Source organism: Equus quagga, chromosome 7 (genome assembly GCF_021613505.1).
Source record: "Equus quagga isolate Etosha38 chromosome 7, UCLA_HA_Equagga_1.0, whole genome shotgun sequence".
NCBI lineage: Eukaryota > Metazoa > Chordata > Mammalia > Perissodactyla > Equidae > Equus > Equus quagga.
In genome coordinates, this window is record NC_060273.1 from 15761078 (window position 1) to 15779752 (window position 18675).

Sequence of the window (18675 nt, forward strand, 5' to 3'; positions counted from 1 at the left end):
CCAAGCCCTGGAAAGGCAGACAGCATCAGGGCAAGAGAAATACTCCCATCTATTATCCTTTCAGGAGCAAAGTTCCCAAAAGACCCTATTTGGTCTCACTTGGGCACAGCATTCCCATGGGCAGAAGTGACGTGTCTTAACTACGAGACCAAAGAAGAAACATAACATGCATAGGAAAACACACACCACTTTGCTTGTATTTAAAAAGTTGAGAATGAAAATAAGCTATCATTCCCCCATCCCACCTTGTTCAGACTGGCAAACATTTTAACAAGTGCTAACAGGAAGTGCTGTCCAGGATGGGGGGAAACCGATGTGCTCACATACAGTCAATGGGTATAAACCTCTTCTAAAGGCAATCTGGCAATGCACTAAAATGAAAAAAAATGCATTCCTTTATTCTGACCCAGCCATTCTACATCTAGGGATGTATCCTATAGAAACACAAACACAAGTGTGCAAAAATATGAGGCATAATTGTGATTGTGCAAAACTGGATTCAACCCACATGTCTGCCTGTGGAGCCTAGTTTATACATTTTAATTATATCCACTTAAAATGCTAATAGCCCTTCCAAAAAGCTGCACTGATTCCACGGTGAGAATTATGGACCCTATCAGGCCTAACAGCACCTTTTATAAATACTATATAAATCATAAATACACCCATTTTCCTGCCCTAAATGAAAATCCTAGACCACATAACCTTCCTAAACTCAGAGTACATCGAACTACGCAAAAAGATGTTGCCTTTACTTTAACACAGTGCTAAGCTCTGGGCTCAGTGCATCATGAACAGATTCCCACGAGACGTTCCAAGGTCCTGGGGATGCAGGACAATTCATTGTGCAGAACTGCCTGCCTGTTTCAGGGTTTCAGCATCAATGCCCCCAAACTTTGAAACCTTTTGAGAACCAGAGCTTTCTGGGCACTTACTGGGAAAGATGTCCAAGGCATATTATGAAGAGAAGAGAGCATGCTCCTCAACGGTATTATGGTACAACTCCATTTTTTGTTTTAAAAGGCTTACTTTATTGCTTTTATAATCCCAAGGTGGAATTCTTCCTTGTCCCCTCCCAACAAACACCCTGACACCCACACTAGGTAGCAATCCCTTTCACTCTCTTCCTGAAGAAACTGACCCTTTGCCCTGCAGCCTCTGCAGAATCAGTGAGACGAAAACTTCCTGCCAGGCCAGAGGCCTGAGCCATGGGGAGGGGACGGGATGGTGGGCTAGACGCTGCCTGAGCAGGGCAGGCCCACAGCACTCTGAGACAAGACAGACTCAAGGGACAGCAATTCCAGACCTCCTCACCCGTGACGGTATCCCTCAGCCACCTGCACCAGCCTCTGCAGGAGCCCAGCTCCCCACGGATTCGGGCCCAGACAGGACAGCATCCCAAGGGCCCTGGCCCCACCTGAGCCCCATCACTGGGACCCTGCTCAGAGAAGACAAGGCAGAGGAGCTGAGCCTTTCGAGAAAAACACACACAGAAACACAGAAGGTCAAGGACTCCCTCACTGGGCCTTCCTAATCTCTGCAAAATCCAAAGATAAAGCCCATAATTTTTTTCTTCCAATTCAGAAGCTAATTCATGCTTAATAAAAACACTTGGAAAATACAGAAGACCAAGAAAATTCAAATGTGCCACATGCCATCCACCTAGAGCAACCATCATCAACGCTTTGGACTAGTTCTTTTCCAGATCTTTTACACTCATTTTTTTATAAGACTGGGATCACAGCGTAAACATAATTTACGGCCTTTCACGAGAGTGGGTCAATGAGACTTGGGACTTTATTTAGTGATCTTGACTATTTTCCTGATTCTAAATGTATGATCTGCTTATAGAAAAAAACTGCAAGCACTACACAATTCTGAACTAGAAAGCAGAAGTCCTTTCTAACCCCCAACCCCCAATCCTCTGAAAATCACAGCTGATGTAGATATTCTGCAACTTTTCTGCTATGCATTTGTTAACACATACATGAATTTAAGAGCAATGGGACGGGCCACACATTCTGTTCTGCATCTTACTTTTCTCCACTTAATACAGGATCTTGGACTCAGCCTTTCCAAGTCATACGTACAGACAGGCTGGGTCATCTCATTTCCCTCCCACGATTGTGAAACTATGTAATTGTACAAACATATCTTAAGGTCTTTCTCTAAGCTCAGTTGATGGATATTTGGATTCTCTCCAATAATTCCTAGTACAGACAGTGCCGAAGTGAACATCCTCCTATCTAAATCTTTGCACACTTGTGCAAGATCTCAGTAGGACATATTTCTTGGAAGTGTAATTGCTGGATCACATTTAAAATTTATAAGTTTGGAGTCCTCCTTCAAAAACTTTCTCTTAAGTTACACTCCAAGAAATAGCAAATCACTTTTTTTCACACAAACATGACATCATGAATTTGGAAGTTAGTTGTAACAGCTGTATAATAATCCACTGTATGGGTTCATCATTACTGCCTTAACCATTCTCATACGGTTCTCCACTGTTACACTTTGAGCTTGTCACTGATTTTTCCATTACAAATAACCTCAAGGCAGACACATTTACAACTAAAACATTTTCTGAATTTCTGTACTTTAAAAAAGTACCACAGTCCCCTCTCGTATTCCAGCTGCTGTGAATGGCAGGGACGGCCCTCTCACCCCCACCTGTCAAGGAGCCTGTGGTGTTCTGAGCAGTCAGCAGCCCACCCTTCTGAGCGTGTGTGTGCAGGTGCCCTCTTCTCTGCCTGGGACACCAGGCTGTCCAACTGCACCTCTCTCAACTGGTGACTCAAACACTCCCTAAGCCACCGAAGACCTGGGCCCCCATTCCATGAGGATTGTCAAAAGAAATTACCTCCTGGCTGGTTGCTGTGGAATCAACCAAAAAAAACAGTCAAGGAAAAAAGTATTTCAGAATTAGAGGGCATGTTATTCCACAGGGTCAAAATTACCTCTTTTTCCAAACCAAAAAAGGAATCATGCCGTATCTTATTGGCAACAGGTGGGTTTAACTCAAATGACTTTTTTTTTCAATCACAACAGAAGGAGTCCTGTACTAAGCTTTCAGTTCCCTCAACTCTGGTTCCTGCCCACCACTGACGAACTGTGGGAACCTCTCTTTCCTCATTTACAAATGACAATGAAAAATGTTTTGACTACTAGTAGTCAGCTTTTTTCCGGTCCCCACTCCTGGGGCAGACACGCTCCCTCCAGAAATAGTGGCTCACTCAGGTCACAGTGGTCACTACAGGTGAACAAGCTCTGCCCGAGCTGAAACTCCCTGGTGAACTAGTTTACCCATCAGGTTAGGACAAGGGGCGTTTATGGAGGCCTAGGCAGTGGATACCCTCAGACACTGAGAGGGGAGTGGAGGCAGGGACTATCACCTCTGAGAGCCATCTGGCAGTGGCTATGAATCCACTCCTTCACTATTCGTGGCCCAGGTCTGATCAACTGCCTAGGCGTGCCCAGGTGAGCCGGCCCAAAGATGGTCAGTCTTATAATACTATACAACAGTCGAGCACTGAAACCACCTGCCTGTCGACAGGGGTCTGATTACATGCACTTGGTATACTCCTACACAGCCGTTAACAAGATCAGGGCACTGACATGGGCAATCTCTAAGACTTACTATTCAGGAAAAGAAAGCACGTTGCCGAATAATACAAGCAGTATGACACCATTTACTGGTCGAGGAAACCCACAAATCACTATGATGCATTTCTAAGGATGTGTGTGTCTGCAGATACATGCATAAACGTATATTTATATACAAATGCATAAAAAAGGTCTGAAAAGTGATTTACACCAAACTGCTATAATGGTCAGCTCTGGGAAGAGAACAGAAGATGATCCAGGAGACTTCAGTGTTATCTACACTGTTCGCATTTGTTTTTACTATGACAACGTCTTCAGGTATTGCATGTGTAAATCGAAGTTAACAAACAAAGATCACTGGGTTGTTAGACGATTCTTAAGGCCCTGCCAGCTCTAATATTCTCTAGTTCTAAAGATACTAAAACTGAGTTGTCAAGTGGGCTGATTAATCTTACATAAAACAGGATGTCTAGGGGATTTCATAAAAAGGAAAACAGAACCCAGCCTAGAGAACAGAAAGGTTTTGCTTCTTCAAAGCTTGAGAGCACAAAATAAAAATAAAAATTGAATAAGAATAGTAACAATAAATTTCCCAGAATATGCCATGAATGAGGCCGGATGTGCGGGTAATGTGTTTGCAATTTCTTTGGCACATAGAATGTTGCTGCTGTTGCTATGTCACTATTCCTGTTGCCACTATCACGGCCATCAAACCCTCTGGACCTCACGAGGAAGCATCCAGTAGCTCAGGGAGGCCTCTTTCCTGAAACATTAACTGTTACGTTCGCCAAGGGGATGTTATAAAACACGTTTTTTCCCCATCCTCACTTCTGTAGACTTTAAGAATTAGAGCTCTAAGCCTCCACCCTGGCTGAGAGTAAAGGGCTTAAACCACACCCAGGGACCAATAAAAGCAGCACAGTCACGCTCCTGGTGAAAGAGGTCAACAGCGCCGTGTGGCTGCCCCATTCTGGGCCACATGCATTTAGAGGTTTCATGGAATTTCCATGGAACCCAGCATTGAATATAGCAGCAAAAAACTTGAAACTGCCTACACATCCAACAAGAGGAAATGCTTAAAGAAAGTGTGGTAGAGCCATACCATGGAGCCATTAAAAAAATGATGGACTAGATTCATATTTACTGATGCAGAAAGATATGCATGATCTATTATTTGCTAAGGGAAAACTAGTTACTGAAAAGCACATACAGCATGATCCTAATATTGTAATACAAAGTCCCTATTTATTCATGTCTGTATTTATAACGAAATATAGAAAAGTCTGAAATACATACTAAAGCCTTAATAGCATCTGCTACTATTTTCTGCAAGGAATACGGATTACTTCTATAAGCAAGAAAACAAACACAAAAGAAACATGGCAGGACCAGCCCGGTGGCGCAGCGGTTAAGTGTGCACCTTCTGCTTCGGGGGCCTGGGGTTCACCGGTTTGGATCCCGGGTGCGGACAAGGTACCACTTGGCAAGCCATGCTGTGTCAGGCATCCCATGTATAAAGTAGAGGAAGATGGGCACGGGTGTTAGCTCAGGGCCAGTCTTCCTCAGGAAAAAGAGGAGGATTGGCAGCAGATGTTAGCTCAGGGCTAATCTTCCTCAAAAAAAAAAAAAAATTAAAAAATAAAAAAGAAACATGGCTAAAAATCCTAAAGAAAACTCTCTTTGTCAAAAACAGTGGCTGTAGCTGATCTCCCTTGACCAGTGGGATTCAGAGCTGTGGACAGAGAGGACAGGATGGGAAGGATGGAAATAATAACCAGCAAAGCGATAACAGTCCCCAAGATGACAATGTCCTTGCCTCCGGGAAGCCCTTCTCCAGATGACATCCCAGCCTGCACCCCATGGCAATCTTGTCAACCGCAGACAGGCAGGCAGGCTAGTTCCCCAGGCCACTGATACATTCAAGGCTCAGAGCGAGAGGAGGTGACTTGCCTGAAAACCTGCGGCAACCAGGAAAAAGCAGACCCAGGACTCCAACCAAGCCTGTAAAACCCCAACTGCCTGCTCTTTCACAAAAAGAATGTGGGCCAAATGTAGAGTTACCACATGACCCAGCAATTCCACTCCTAAGTATCCATCCAAGAGAAATGAAAACACGTCCACGCAAAGACTTGTTAGCCAAAAAGGAGAAACCACCCAAATGTGCATCAACTGATGAATGGATAAACAAAATGTTGTATATCCATATAATGGAGTCATATTTGTCAATAAAAAGGAAGGAATTGCTGATACACGCTTCAACATGGATGAGCCTTGAAATCATTACGCTAAGTGAAAGACGCCAGTCACAAAAGGCCACATATTACATAATCCTACTTACATGAAATGTCCAGAAAAGGCAAATCCATAGACACTGAACGTAGATGAGTTGTTGCGCAGGGCTGGGTGGGATGGGGATACCAGGGCATGATGGCTAAGAGGTGTGGGGTTTCTTTTTAGGATAATGAAAATGGGCTACGATTGACTGTGGTGATGTGGGTGCATAACTTTATAAAGCCACTGAATTGTACATTTTAAATGGGTAAATGGTACGGTACGTGAATTATATCTCAATAAAGCTGCTAAAAAACATTTACAAAATACAATTAAAGAAGGGGACCCCTTGTTCCCCGGCACGTTTCCACGAAGGATTTAAAGATTTCAGCACATGCACATACTGCAGAAAGATGAGTCCCTGTAGCTGGGCCCCAATCTCCTCAGCCTCCTCTTGTTTTCCAGACACCAGGTCACTGAGTGGCCTCCTGCCCAATGCCAGCATCACTGTCTTTTTCCTTCATCTGCCCAGCAGACCCTTATCTTGCTGGTGGTCCTAAGCTTTTTGGATCCAGGACACCTAAGCTTCCTTTTCCGATTCTGCATTCTCAGAGCAGTGGGCAGAGCACCGAAATGGTCACCGCCTCTGGGTGTGCACAGAGCTTCCTCTGGTCACTTGGCAGGGACAGAAGCCCAACACCGACGGGGGGGGCTCCTGGGGGTCAGGTAGGCAGGGATGTCTCTGCCCTAGTAAGTCATCAGACTCTGGCTCCTCCGTCTCATTTTGGAGTGATCACTGTTTTTTGACTAAGCTGTCAGTCACCCTCAGTGGGTCGAAAGTATGAATGTACTCACTGAAGTCTGTCAACAAGGGTATGGGAAGCAGGCGTGCCCAGGCATCATGGGGGGCACAGAGGCTGGTGCAACCTCTTTGAAGGGCAACCGGCAATGCCTGGCTGAGTTTTAAACCTACAAACGGTTTGCTCCAGCCTTTCCACCTCTGGGCACTCACCTGGCAGGCACACCCCTGCGTGGGTACAAGGACATACATAAATGGATGCTTATGGAAGTGCTGTTTGTGGTAGCAAAAGTCTGGAAACAACCTTCATACCCATCCAAGAGGAGATGGCTAAATACATTATGGTGTTTCCAGACAATGACAAGATATTCAGCCATTGAAATCAGCAACCTAAGTGAGGCAACATACTGCAGTCATGAAGAGCATCAACTCTGGATCCAGACTGGCTGGGTTCAACACGGCCCCACCATATACCAGGGAAAGTGATTAAGGTCTCAGAGCCTCAGGTTTACTATCGGTCAAAATGCCAATCCTCATGGGACTGCTGTGCAGATTAAGTGAGGTGATCCAAGTACAACACGCAGAGCATTGCCTGCCCCACCCCGCGACCCGAGGCCCCCAGGGAAACAAGGATCAGAGGTGGGAGGCTCACTCTTCACTGTCTACCATTTACAGTGTGAATTCTTTGTACATATACATGCACTGTTTACAAATTATATGTATTTTAAAGGTTGCTTGGATACATAGATAGGGAGATTTATTACAGCACTGTTAGTAATAGAAAAACAAAGGAAACAAAGTTTCCCTTAAGAGGAGATTGGCTAAATAAATCCATGTCTATCACGTGATGGAATATAACTTAATCTCCCTAAAAAAAAAAAAAAAAAGAGGTGATTTGCATGTGCGGATGCGGGATGATCCCCAAGATATTCTCAGACAAGGACGACATTTTTTTTAAATAAAATTGCACACTGTATTAAAAAATTGAAAACATATATATGCTGCAGATGCTTATTCTAGAAAATACAGAAATGACAGAGAAGTAGAAAAGGAATGCAATGACTCCTGATCCTGTCCAAAGACAATCCCTGTGGGCATGCTGACGTACTTCCTTCTGGGCTTTTGTTCTGTGTGTGTGTGTAATCATACTCTATATTCTGCTGTTTAAATTTAACTCCAGAGCAGAAGCACTTTCCCACGTTATCATAAACTCTATAAACATCCTTTGGCTGGACGCCTGATAATCTATGGAGAAGGCGGCCCCCTGAAAGGTTCTGCCACCACCCCCTGGGAAACTCAGGCGGAAGGCAATGACCTTGACAGTGACAGACCTCGACAGTTCATCATACATGCCCAGTACCTGCAGGGCGGCGCCACCCTGGAGGAACGCCAGGTGGCCATTTTGGTTAAACAACCCAGGTTGCCATGTTGACAGTAAATAAAAAAATACGTTAGGTTTGTCGAGTGCCAGAGAGAGTGAGGTTTGGAAAACCGGGCTGCTATCTCCCTCCGAAGTCGCCACAGGCAACAGGAACCCCACAGAGCCTGCTTGCGATGATCTAGGACACGGGCAACAAAGAGCTACAGCCCACGCACAGGGACTGGGAAGTGCAATCGGACTCAGCCCCTAGCCTTGCAGTCAGCAGCTGACTCATAAACAGAGACTGACACATGCACAGAAAGGTCTGCTACAGCCCCAGGGAATGCAGAGGAGATAGCCAGGGCAGGGTGTCTTCAAATCGGGTCCTGAGGGAGCCAGGACGATCATTTTAACAGACATCAGTTGAAAGAGGTTTCAGGCAGAGGCGTGAAAACCGAAGCCTATTCCAGGAGCGGGAGAGGTGTGGGGTGAAGAGAGCCCAGCAGGGTCCCTGGGGACTATGAGGGCTCCCTCCTCAGGAAGGATATTGAACTTTGCCTTGTAGAAGAGACCTGAGTTGTAAGGAGGGGCTATTTATTGATTTGTTTGTTTGGGGGGAGGGGAGGTTATCTGGCTGTTTGCTTTATTTTTCTTCTAAAAACATCTTTTTCTGCACACAGGTAATACATACATGTAGTTTTAAAAGTTCCAAATGTTTAAAAATACATATAATGTAGATAATCAAAGTCCCCCTTAACAGCACCCTCTCCCCCAGAAAGAATCACCATTAACTATTGGATGCAAATTTCTCTGTCAGTTTTTGCTATGCAAATATTAATATGCGTGTGCGTATATATATATACATATTTTAACATTGGCCCTGAGCCAATCTTAAAATACTGTCAATCTTCCTCTTTTTTATTTTTCTCTCCAAAGCCCCAGTACATAGTTGTTTATGCTAATTGTAAGTCCTTCTAGTTCTTCTATGTGGGATGTCACCACAGCATGGCTTGATGAGCAGTGTGTAGGTCCACACCCAGGATGTGAACCGGCGAACCCCAAGCTGCTGAAGTGGAGCACACAAACTTCATCACTACGCCACCAGGCTGGCCCCTGTGTATATACGTTTTTTGATAAAAGTGGGATTGTATTACATTTCAACTTGCTGTTTTACTTAACAGCATATAAAAACAAAAATAGCTAACATTTTTTGTCCTTATTATGGACCAGCACTGTCCCAAGGGCTTTTCATGGATTTTGTTTTCCTCCCCCAAAATACATAATATGTACATACACGCACAGATATATATTTATCTCTATTTTGGCACTGTTTTCAAGTCAAATCACACGGAAAGGTCATCTTTGTTTTCATGTAAATACAGCATTCTGCTAGGACCATGGTCTACAATGGACATTTGAGCTGTGTCCACGTTTTCTTTATTACAAACAATACCGCAAAGCACATCTTTAAATACGTAAATTTGAACACTTAGACAAATACTTCTGTACTGGTTCTCAGCTAAGGGCAGTACCCCCTCACATGAGCTTTGTAAAAATATGGTGGGGAACATTTTGGGCTGTCATAATGAATAGGGGGAAAACATGGTATTTAGTGGCAGGAGTCAGACATGCTGAGTATCCTACAATATAAGGGACAGTCCCACCCAATAAAGAACTGTCATTCCCAAAAAGCCAACAGCACCCCCAGTGGGAACACCTGGCTGAGGATGAACTTCCAGAGATAAAACTGCCATCTGAGGTATGTTTTTTATTTTAATAACTATTATCATATGGCCGCAGCGGCTTACGTTTTATGCAAATACTGTCTATCTGTTCCTTAGAGAGAGAGTACCCACAGTGAAGTGAGTTCAGCATTTATCCATGTCCCCACTGATTCCAAATGAAGCACCTACTGTGTGCACAGCATGGCTCTAGGCACTGGGGATGAGTGATGAACAGGCCACAGGGTCCTGCCCCCATGAAGCTCACATCCTAAAGCCAGACCTACAGACAGACCTCCCTTCACCAGAGCACACCATCTGTGTTTCCTTTAAAGGCTCACCGTACTGCATTCTGCAGTCAGAGACTGTGTCCCACCATGTCTGAGACCCCTCAGCTCCTGGGTCCATTCAGTGTTTGCCAAACGGCCCCCACCAGGCTCTTGGTTCCTCTAAACAGGCAGCTGTGGGGAGAGTCCTTCTGAGGGGTCTGCCCCGCTTGGAGGCCACTAGGATCCTCCTTCCCTGGAAGCAGCCCCTCTTTTGTGACACCCCCACCCCAAGCCCTAGCTGGAAGTGACCGGATCAGAGATGCAGGATGACTGACCCAGGCTGGGCCAACCAGATTTTCTCCCCCCACAACTGGGATGGAGAGGGTCAAGTCTGTCTTTGCACGTGGCTCCAGCTGTAATGAGGGGACTCTGGGACTGTGAGGGTCTATTTTCCCACTCCGTAGACCAAGAGGCAGAGAAGATAGGACAGGATATAGGATAGAGATTGGGAGATGAGACAGAGAGAGACAGGCCCATGGCCTTCCAGTTCCTGCATCTGTCCCCTGAGAGACACACATCATTTCTGCCCCTGGGTCCCAGAAAGCACTCCCGGATTGTTACAATAAATTCCCTCTTTCCCTTGAGCCGGCGTGGGCTGGTTTCTGTTTCACGAGCCCTGACCCCCCAGCCCCCTCTGGCACCTGGATTCCCTCACATGGGGTAGAGGACGCCGCACAGATCAGCATCTCCTCGAGCCTTCCTGACCTAAAGTGAAGGGACAGAAGTGCCAGGTGCTCTCCCACCCTTCCCACGCTGCCCTCCGAGGGGCTGGGTGTGCATTTCAGAGCTGCCTCAGGACAGGAAAGCGGGGCAAGCCACAAGCCGACCCTTCAGGGGCCCCCCCAACCTCAGAGGGGACCCACAGGGCTATTTCCGGAGCTGCCTGCCCCAGAGAGACTTAAGCTAGAACTCTGGCCCTGAAAGGAAAAAATATTCAACTGTGAACCAGAATTATTAATATTCTAAAAACAGATTAATTCTGAAGTTAGAAGAGAATGGTTTCAATTTCAAATCCCAAAGTGGTAATAGGCATTTTGTTCCCAGTACTAACAGATATTTACCGTTTGTGAGGATTGAATAAAGATAACAGTATCGTGCTTTTAATGTTTTTCACCACCAGTTATTATACAAAAGTGCAATAACGTTTGCCTTTCTCCCTCTCCTTTAGACCAGCTTTCCCATGGAAGGAACACAAACCCCTAACGAAGTAAGGGATTTCCTACCCTTTTCCTCAATCCAGAAGAAGGATGCTCAACCCTAAGCAGTGGCTTTTTTGACTGCAAACCACACGAAGAACTACATTTTATGTCATGTCCCCGGGCCCACGAACACACACACCAGAAGTGAAACAAAAATATTTAACAATTGGTACATCGTGAGAAGCTGGTCATCAACAACCAACCTGGTCACCACGTTTATGTGTGTGAACATGGATGCATATATGTGCCCCCAAATAAGATCTTTACAATATGCAGTATTCTCCAATACTTTCTAGTCTATTCTGTTCTGTTCCAGTTCCTAAAAAGCTAGTCGAGGTTTTCACAATGCAGGGGTGGGTCCCAAGCAGCTATCTGAAAAACAGTGCTTTCATGTAATGAAACTTGTTTTAAACCAACAAAATCCTTCCAGCTTAACAGGTCTAGCCTCAGATCCAGATTTTAGAGGGCTGCCCACGGTTTCGAAACAGGGAAGACTCTAACCAGCGACCCGAGCTCCCCATCCCTCGTGCAGGTGAGCTGGGGTGGGGAAGGTGGAGCGGGTGGTCCACTCACCTTAAAATGGAAGGAGCTCGCGGGTGACCCGCTGGAGCTGTACTGCTCACTCTTCATTAGGTTGCTGTAGTAGTTATTAACCTTGGAATTGACATTCTGGTGTGACCTGGGGTCATCGGTGATGGGGCAGATGAAGTAACCTTCGTCATCGTCGCTGTCTGCGTCAGAATCACCATCGGGGCCAGCCCTGGAGGTCTGGCCGCCATCAACGCCTTCGAGGCGGAAGATGAGGTCTTCGTCTGCCATGTTCCTGCGGCGCCCGTCTTACCCACAGGGTGGACGGTACAGCCAGAGTCACCGCGCAAATGCAGCAGCGAGGGTCCTGCAAGGGGAAAAAGAGAATAGGTGCTAAGGCCCAGGGGGTGAGAGCTCGCTGGGCACCTCACCCCAAATGCCACTGGCGACAACAAGAGCCGGCACCCTCAGAGGGAAGACTACAGCCACCTTTTGGGGAGGCACCTGGCAGGCAGCATCTGGGAACATCTTCAACGTACAAACCCGTCCACCCAGTCATTCCGCTTCAAAGAACAGCACTTGAAACAAGCCAGGGAAAATAAACCCTTCTTAAGTAACCAGAGTGATCTTTTTAGAACATAAATGAGACCAAGTCACACTCTCCAGTGGCTTCTCTCCATGTTCTTAATAGAATCGAAATGCCTTTTAAGGCTATACGGCCTGAGTTAGTCTAGCCCCTGCCCACCTCTCCTCCGCCTTGGTGGCTCTCCAGGCACACTGGCTTTCTTTCTGTCCTGTGAACACCGCGAGCTCATTCCCACCTCAGGGCCTTTGTACTTGCTGTTCCCTGTGTGTGGAACGACCTCCCCAATCTTCCAACAGTGGGTTCTTTCTCATCATTTGGATCCCAGCTCAAAAGTCACCTCTCGAGAGAAATCTCTGACTCCTCAATTCAAAGGACTCCTCTGACACGCACGTCCAGCCACTCCCCAGCACATCACTCTTTTATTTTCTTCATATTTTCTCAAGTTGAAATCATCTCATTCACTTTTTCATTGTCTGTAGCCCCAGTGCCTCAAAGAGCGCCTGGTAACAGAGTGGGTACTCAAAACACATCCCCAGAATGAATGAGGAGCCCTAAGAGTGTTCTCTGCAGCGTGATCAGTAACAGCAAAAAGACAACAGCCCACAGTGTCCATCGATGGAGCTTGGTATATAAGTTACAGTTTCTCTTCGCCCTGAAATGCTGTGTGACTGTTAGAAAGAAAGGAGAGGCTCTGAATACACACAGACATGCACGGATAGTCAAGCAAGGGGTCAGCAAGACTGTAGGATACACAAATCAATTGTATTTCTATACACTAGCAATGAAAAATCCAAAAATGAAATTAAGAAAACAATTCCATCTATAACAGCATCAAAAAGAATAAAATATGTAGGAATAAATTTAAGAAAAGAAATGCATGACTTGTAGAGTGAAAAACAAAATGCATTGAAAGAAATTAAAGACGACCTAAATAAGTGGAAAGACATCCTGTGTTCATAGATAAGAAGACTGAGTATTGTTAAGAGGGCAGTCTTGCCCATATTTATCTAGAGATTCAACCCAATCACTATCAAAATCCCAGCTGGCTGCTTTGAAAAAATTAACAAACTGGTCCTAAAGCTCATATGGAAATTCAAGGGACGCAGGATAGCCAAAACAATCTTGAAAAAAGAAGAACAAAGTTGGAGGAGTCACACTTCCTGAATTCAAAACTCACTACACAGCTGCAGTAATCCAGACAGTTGGCACTGGCAATAAGGACGGACACAGACCAAGGCAATAGCATTGAGAGTCCAGAAGCGAGCCCCCACATTTATAGCCAACTGATTTTTGTTGGGAGTGCCAAAACAATTCAACAAGGAAAGAGAAATCTTCTCAACATATGGTGCTGGAACAAGTGAATACACACATGCAAAAGATATTGGACCCTTTCCTTATGTTATACACAAAAATTAACTCAAAATGGATCAACAACTTAAATATAAGAGCTAAAACTGTAACTCTCTTAGAAAAAAATACAGGAGAAAATCTTTGTGATGTTGGGTTAGGAAAAGCCCTAGATAGAACACCAAAAGTACAAGTAACCAAAGAATAGATAAACGGACATCATCAAAATTAAAACCTTTTGTGCTTCAAAGGACAGAACCAAGACAGTGGAGAGACAACCCACAGAATGGGAGAAAATTTTTATAAATTATGTGTCTGATAAGGGACTATGTAAAGAACTGATATAACTTAACAATAAAGAGACAACCCAGGGGCTGGCCCTGTGGCGTAGTGGTTAAGTTCAGTGTGCTCCACTTTGGCATCCTGGGGTTCATGGGTTCAGATCACAGGCACAGATCTATACCACTGGCCAGTCATGTTGTGGTGGTGACCCACATACAAAATAGAGGAAGTCTGGCAGAGATGTTAGCTCAGGGCAAATCTTCCTCAATGGAAAAAAAAGACAACTAAAATAAACTATGGGTGAAGGATTTGAATAGACATTTCATTAAAGAAGTTATACACATGGCCAATAAGCACATGAAAAGATGCTCAACATCATTAGCCATTAGGGAAATACAAATCAAAGCCACACCCACTAGGATGGATATAATCCAAAACATGAATAATAACCAGTGTTGGCAAGGATGTAGAGAAATTGAAACCCTCACACACTGTTGGTAGGAATGTAAAATGGTGCAGCCACTTGGAAAACAGTCTTACCATATGATTCAGCAATTCCAGTCCTAGGTATACGCTCAAGAGAAATGAAAACATGTCCACACAAAAACTTGTACACATATGTTCATAGTAGTATTATTCATAATAGCCACCCCAAATGTCCATCAACTGATGAATGGATAAGCAAAGTGTAGTCTGTCCATACACTGGAATGCTATTCAGCCAAAAATGGAATGAAGTATGGATACATGGATGAATCTTAAAAACACGCTAAGTGAAAGAAGACAGTCACAAAAGACCATATACTGAACGATTTCATTTACAGGAAATGTCCAGAGAAGACAAATCTCTACGACAGAAAGTCCACGAGTGGTTGCCTAGGAACGGGGGAGAGGAGAGCTGGGAGGAGTCAGAGAACGACTGCTGATGGGCACAGGGCTTCTTTCGAGTTGATGAAATGTTCTAAAATTGATTGTGGTGTTGGTTGCATGATTGTGAATATACTAAAAACCATTGAATTGAACATTTTAAATAAGTAGATTGTAAGGTTTGTGAATTATATTTCAATAAAGCTAAAGTTAAAAAAGAAGACAGTCTGGGCCAGCCCAGTGGCATGGCCAGCGGTTAAGTTTGCATGTTCCGCTTTGGCGGCTCAGGGTTCGCCAGTTCGGATCCTGGGTGCAGACATGGCACCACCTGGCATGCCATGCTGTGGCAGGCGTCCCATGTATAAAGTAGAGGAAGATGGGCACGGATTTAGCTCAGGGACAGCCTTCCTCAGCAAAAAGAGGAGGATTGGCAGCAGATGTTAGCTCAGGGCTAATCTTCTTAAAAAAAAAAAAAAAAAAGAAGATAGTCAAAGAAAACTGTTAAATTTAAAAAGCAAGTTGCAGAAGAGCAGGTATATTATGGTGATCCTATTTGTGTTAAAAGAAAAAGGACACTTGTAGACGCATTAAAACTTTCCTGAAGGACCCACGGCAACTCTCCCAGCACTGGGATGGGCAGTGGGACCGGGAGCTGGGAGCTAGGGGGTGGAGGCAACTTTTTAAAACTTAGTACACTTCTATCCTGTTTTAACTTTTTACAAAGCTGGATTGCTTCAATACAAAATAATAAATAAGTGAAAAAATTTTAAATCTTTTTTTAGATCAAGGCAATAATTTCAATTATTCTTAACAGCTCTTTCCATCGGCAGGCAGTCTTCTAGATCTGAGGCCTTGGCACTTAATCTTGACAGTTATCACAGCAGGAAATATATTTAGATCATAACCCAGGACATGCCCACAAAATGTCAATGAGAATTTTAGGAAACCGTATTCAGTCTGATTTTGTACAATACACTCTATTTTCTTATTTTTCATTGTTGTTTTTCTTTTTATTCTTTTTCCCTAATGCACCACTCACACCAATTTCTCGACTCAGTTTGAAAATTGCTGCTCTAGGAGTAGACGGCTGAGTTTGTTTCCTACGCTCTGGGCAAGACACAGTCACGGCATGGATCCAGTGCCTGAGCCACCTGATCCTGCTCGTTACCAAAATCTTCCCGGGGCCCTGTGCCCACTTCTCCCCACTCGCGGCCACGCCCAGCCCCAGCGGCTACTCTGTCCTGGTCAGCCCTTGGCCTGAATCCATGCTGATCAAGGCAGCTTGGTGCCTGGAGCTGCCAGCAGGCCCAACCAGGCCACTGGCCTCTGGGGGCCGGGATGGTGTCAGACACACAGCTCCAGCCTGCAGACCTCCAAGCAGTGTAGCCCAGTGGTTAAGAACCTGGGCTCAGGAGCTAGGCTGCCAAAGGTACAAATCCCAGCTGTGCTGCTGGTGACCTTGACCAAAATAATCCATCTCGCCGACCCCCCCACACACCCGATTGGTAAGGGGAGCTGGAGTGGGGAAGTAGCCTGACTGGGGTTCCACAGCCAGTTCACAGGAGAATTATGAGCAGCGCCTACTCTGTCCTGGCCAGCCCTTGGCCATGTCCCACCACAGACCTGACATTCTCCTCGGTCCTGGGAAACAACAGACGCTGCACATGCAGCTGTGACCCTGCCTGGCACAGCGCCTCGGACTTGGCAGGCACTTGGTATGTATCCCAGAACTGGGGGAGCGGGATGGGTTTTATGGCTTTTCAGTTGTCATAAATTTGCTCTGAAGGCAGCTGAGACAGCGGCTACTAACTGTCCCCAAACAGCTGTTCTCTCCCTCCTAATAACGAACCACCCGTTTTTGGCCAAGCAAATGGTCACTCAGAATGACGGCTACATTTCCCAGATTCCTTGCAATTGGATGTGACCATGTGACCTAGTTCTGGACAAGCGGATATACGCAGAAGGGCTGTTTTCAACCTTAGAGAAGGGTTTTTAAAGGGAGGGAGTGTGCCCTTCTGCTCTCCCTCTTTCCTGCTGGCTAGAATGAAGCTGTGATGGCTGGAGCTCAAGTAACTATATTTAACCATGAGGAGGAAGCCATGTGCTGAGGATGGCAGAGCCATGAGACAGAGGGAGCCTGGGGCAACATAAGCTTACATCATGGGGCAGCATAATAGTCCTGGACTCACAATCTTCAGACTTTGCTACCTAAACTTCTATAATCTACTGTAATTTTCCTTTTTTCTTTACTACTAGCTAATTCTGTCTGGCTCAGTAGCTCTTTTTCTCCCTTATCATAAAAAGGCGCATCACATCTCTTAGGATAAGTTGATGCCTGGGCAGAATCAGCCTGGGAAAACTATGGCCTCAGTCTAGAGTCCTAACTTGACAGCTGCTCCCACATTTGCCCACGAAGACTGGGCCCCTGGACAACGCTGGATTCTCCCAGACAGGCAAGGAGCCCCCACTATACCATAACTCAGTCCCATGATGCCTGTTCCAACACCAGCCAGGGCACCCCACCTCCTAGGAATCTCCATCTAACCTGGGCTTCCCTCTGCCCACAGAGAGGGCCTGCTCCTATAGAACAGAGAGCTTGAGACCAGGAGCAGGACCCCAGCTCCCAATACAGCAGGATTCTCTAGAAAGTCTCCTCGGCCTTCACTTGGGCATCCACATCTTCCCCTCCCAGTCGCTGACACACCCTGGGAGAATATTTCCATGGAGAGGCAGCTGAGTGGAGTTCTGAGACAGGAAGACCCGAGTTCAAGCCCCAGCGCTGCTACTTACTGGCTGTGGGGCTTCGCCTCTTGACCCTTGGCTTCCTCACTATAATCTGGGATGCAGAGTTGTACCCATCCCCTTAACTTGGCGGTGCCAGCACAGAGCAAGCACTAAGACATAATAGCTACTATTGTCATCATCATTTTTATTATCATAAACAAAGGGGGCTGAGCCTTGGGTCCCAGCAAGGCTGGTGACCTGGTCGCTTGGTTAGCAGCCGAGCCAAGTTTCTTCAGGGGTCCTCAGGGAACAGGCTATTTCAGGCTCTGGCCACAGGACCACTGCTGTCACTGGGTCTTGCTATAAAGGGCTCCTCTGGCAGCTGCTGGGGCAGGGAGCGACGCTTGCAATGCTCAGGTCAAGGCCTGCGGGCCAAGCTACAGTGACCGCTGGTCCTCCTCAGGCCTCCCCTCATCCCCAGGAGCTGCTTTCCTGCTGTAGAAATGAGCTGCAATCTCCCACCCACCACTCCCGGGAGCCAGCACCCCACAGCCAATGTGGCCCACGCTGAGCTGGCCAGTGCACACTAGTATATGCCCAGCACAGCAGAACCCACCTGGTCCTCAACTGCAACCACAGTGGACAGAGTGACTTCTGGGCTACCTTGTGTCACGCCCCTGCTTCTGTTCAGGACCTGCTTTCCCCAACACTCAGGTCACAGTGGTTGAGGTTGGGGATCCACCCCCAGGTAACAGCATGTGTCCCATGACCCAGGTCTAAGCCAACTACAGAGTTCAGGCACCTGGCCACAGTGACTGGCTCAGAGGTGGGCATGTGACCCAAGTCAAATCAAGCTGGCCCAATGGCAGGTAAGCCTGGGGCTTTAGCCTGAGTGACTGGAGATCAATCCTTTCCCGCAGGATATGAATCTGAGACACGGGCTGAGGCCACCGGAGAACAAAGCTGACACTCACTGGAGAGCAGAACAAGAGATAGAGAGAAAAATGAGTAGTGATGACATCATTTGAGACCCTGAATCCAAATGTGCCTGAAGCCAAAG

The 18675-nt window shown here is 46.0% G+C and overlaps 1 protein-coding gene across 1 annotated transcript in view; it reads right to left on the reverse strand.

The window, feature by feature from the left end:
* The window catches only part of EEF2K (eukaryotic elongation factor 2 kinase), a 59493-nt gene that overhangs the window by 33221 nt on the left and 7597 nt on the right, over window positions 1–18675 (reverse strand). Inside the window, exon 2 of the mRNA XM_046665205.1 lies at window positions 11856–12177. Coding sequence (XP_046521161.1) covers window positions 11856–12101 — 246 coding nt within the window. The 5' untranslated portion in view covers window positions 12102–12177. The remainder of the gene's footprint in view (window positions 1–11855; window positions 12178–18675) is intronic.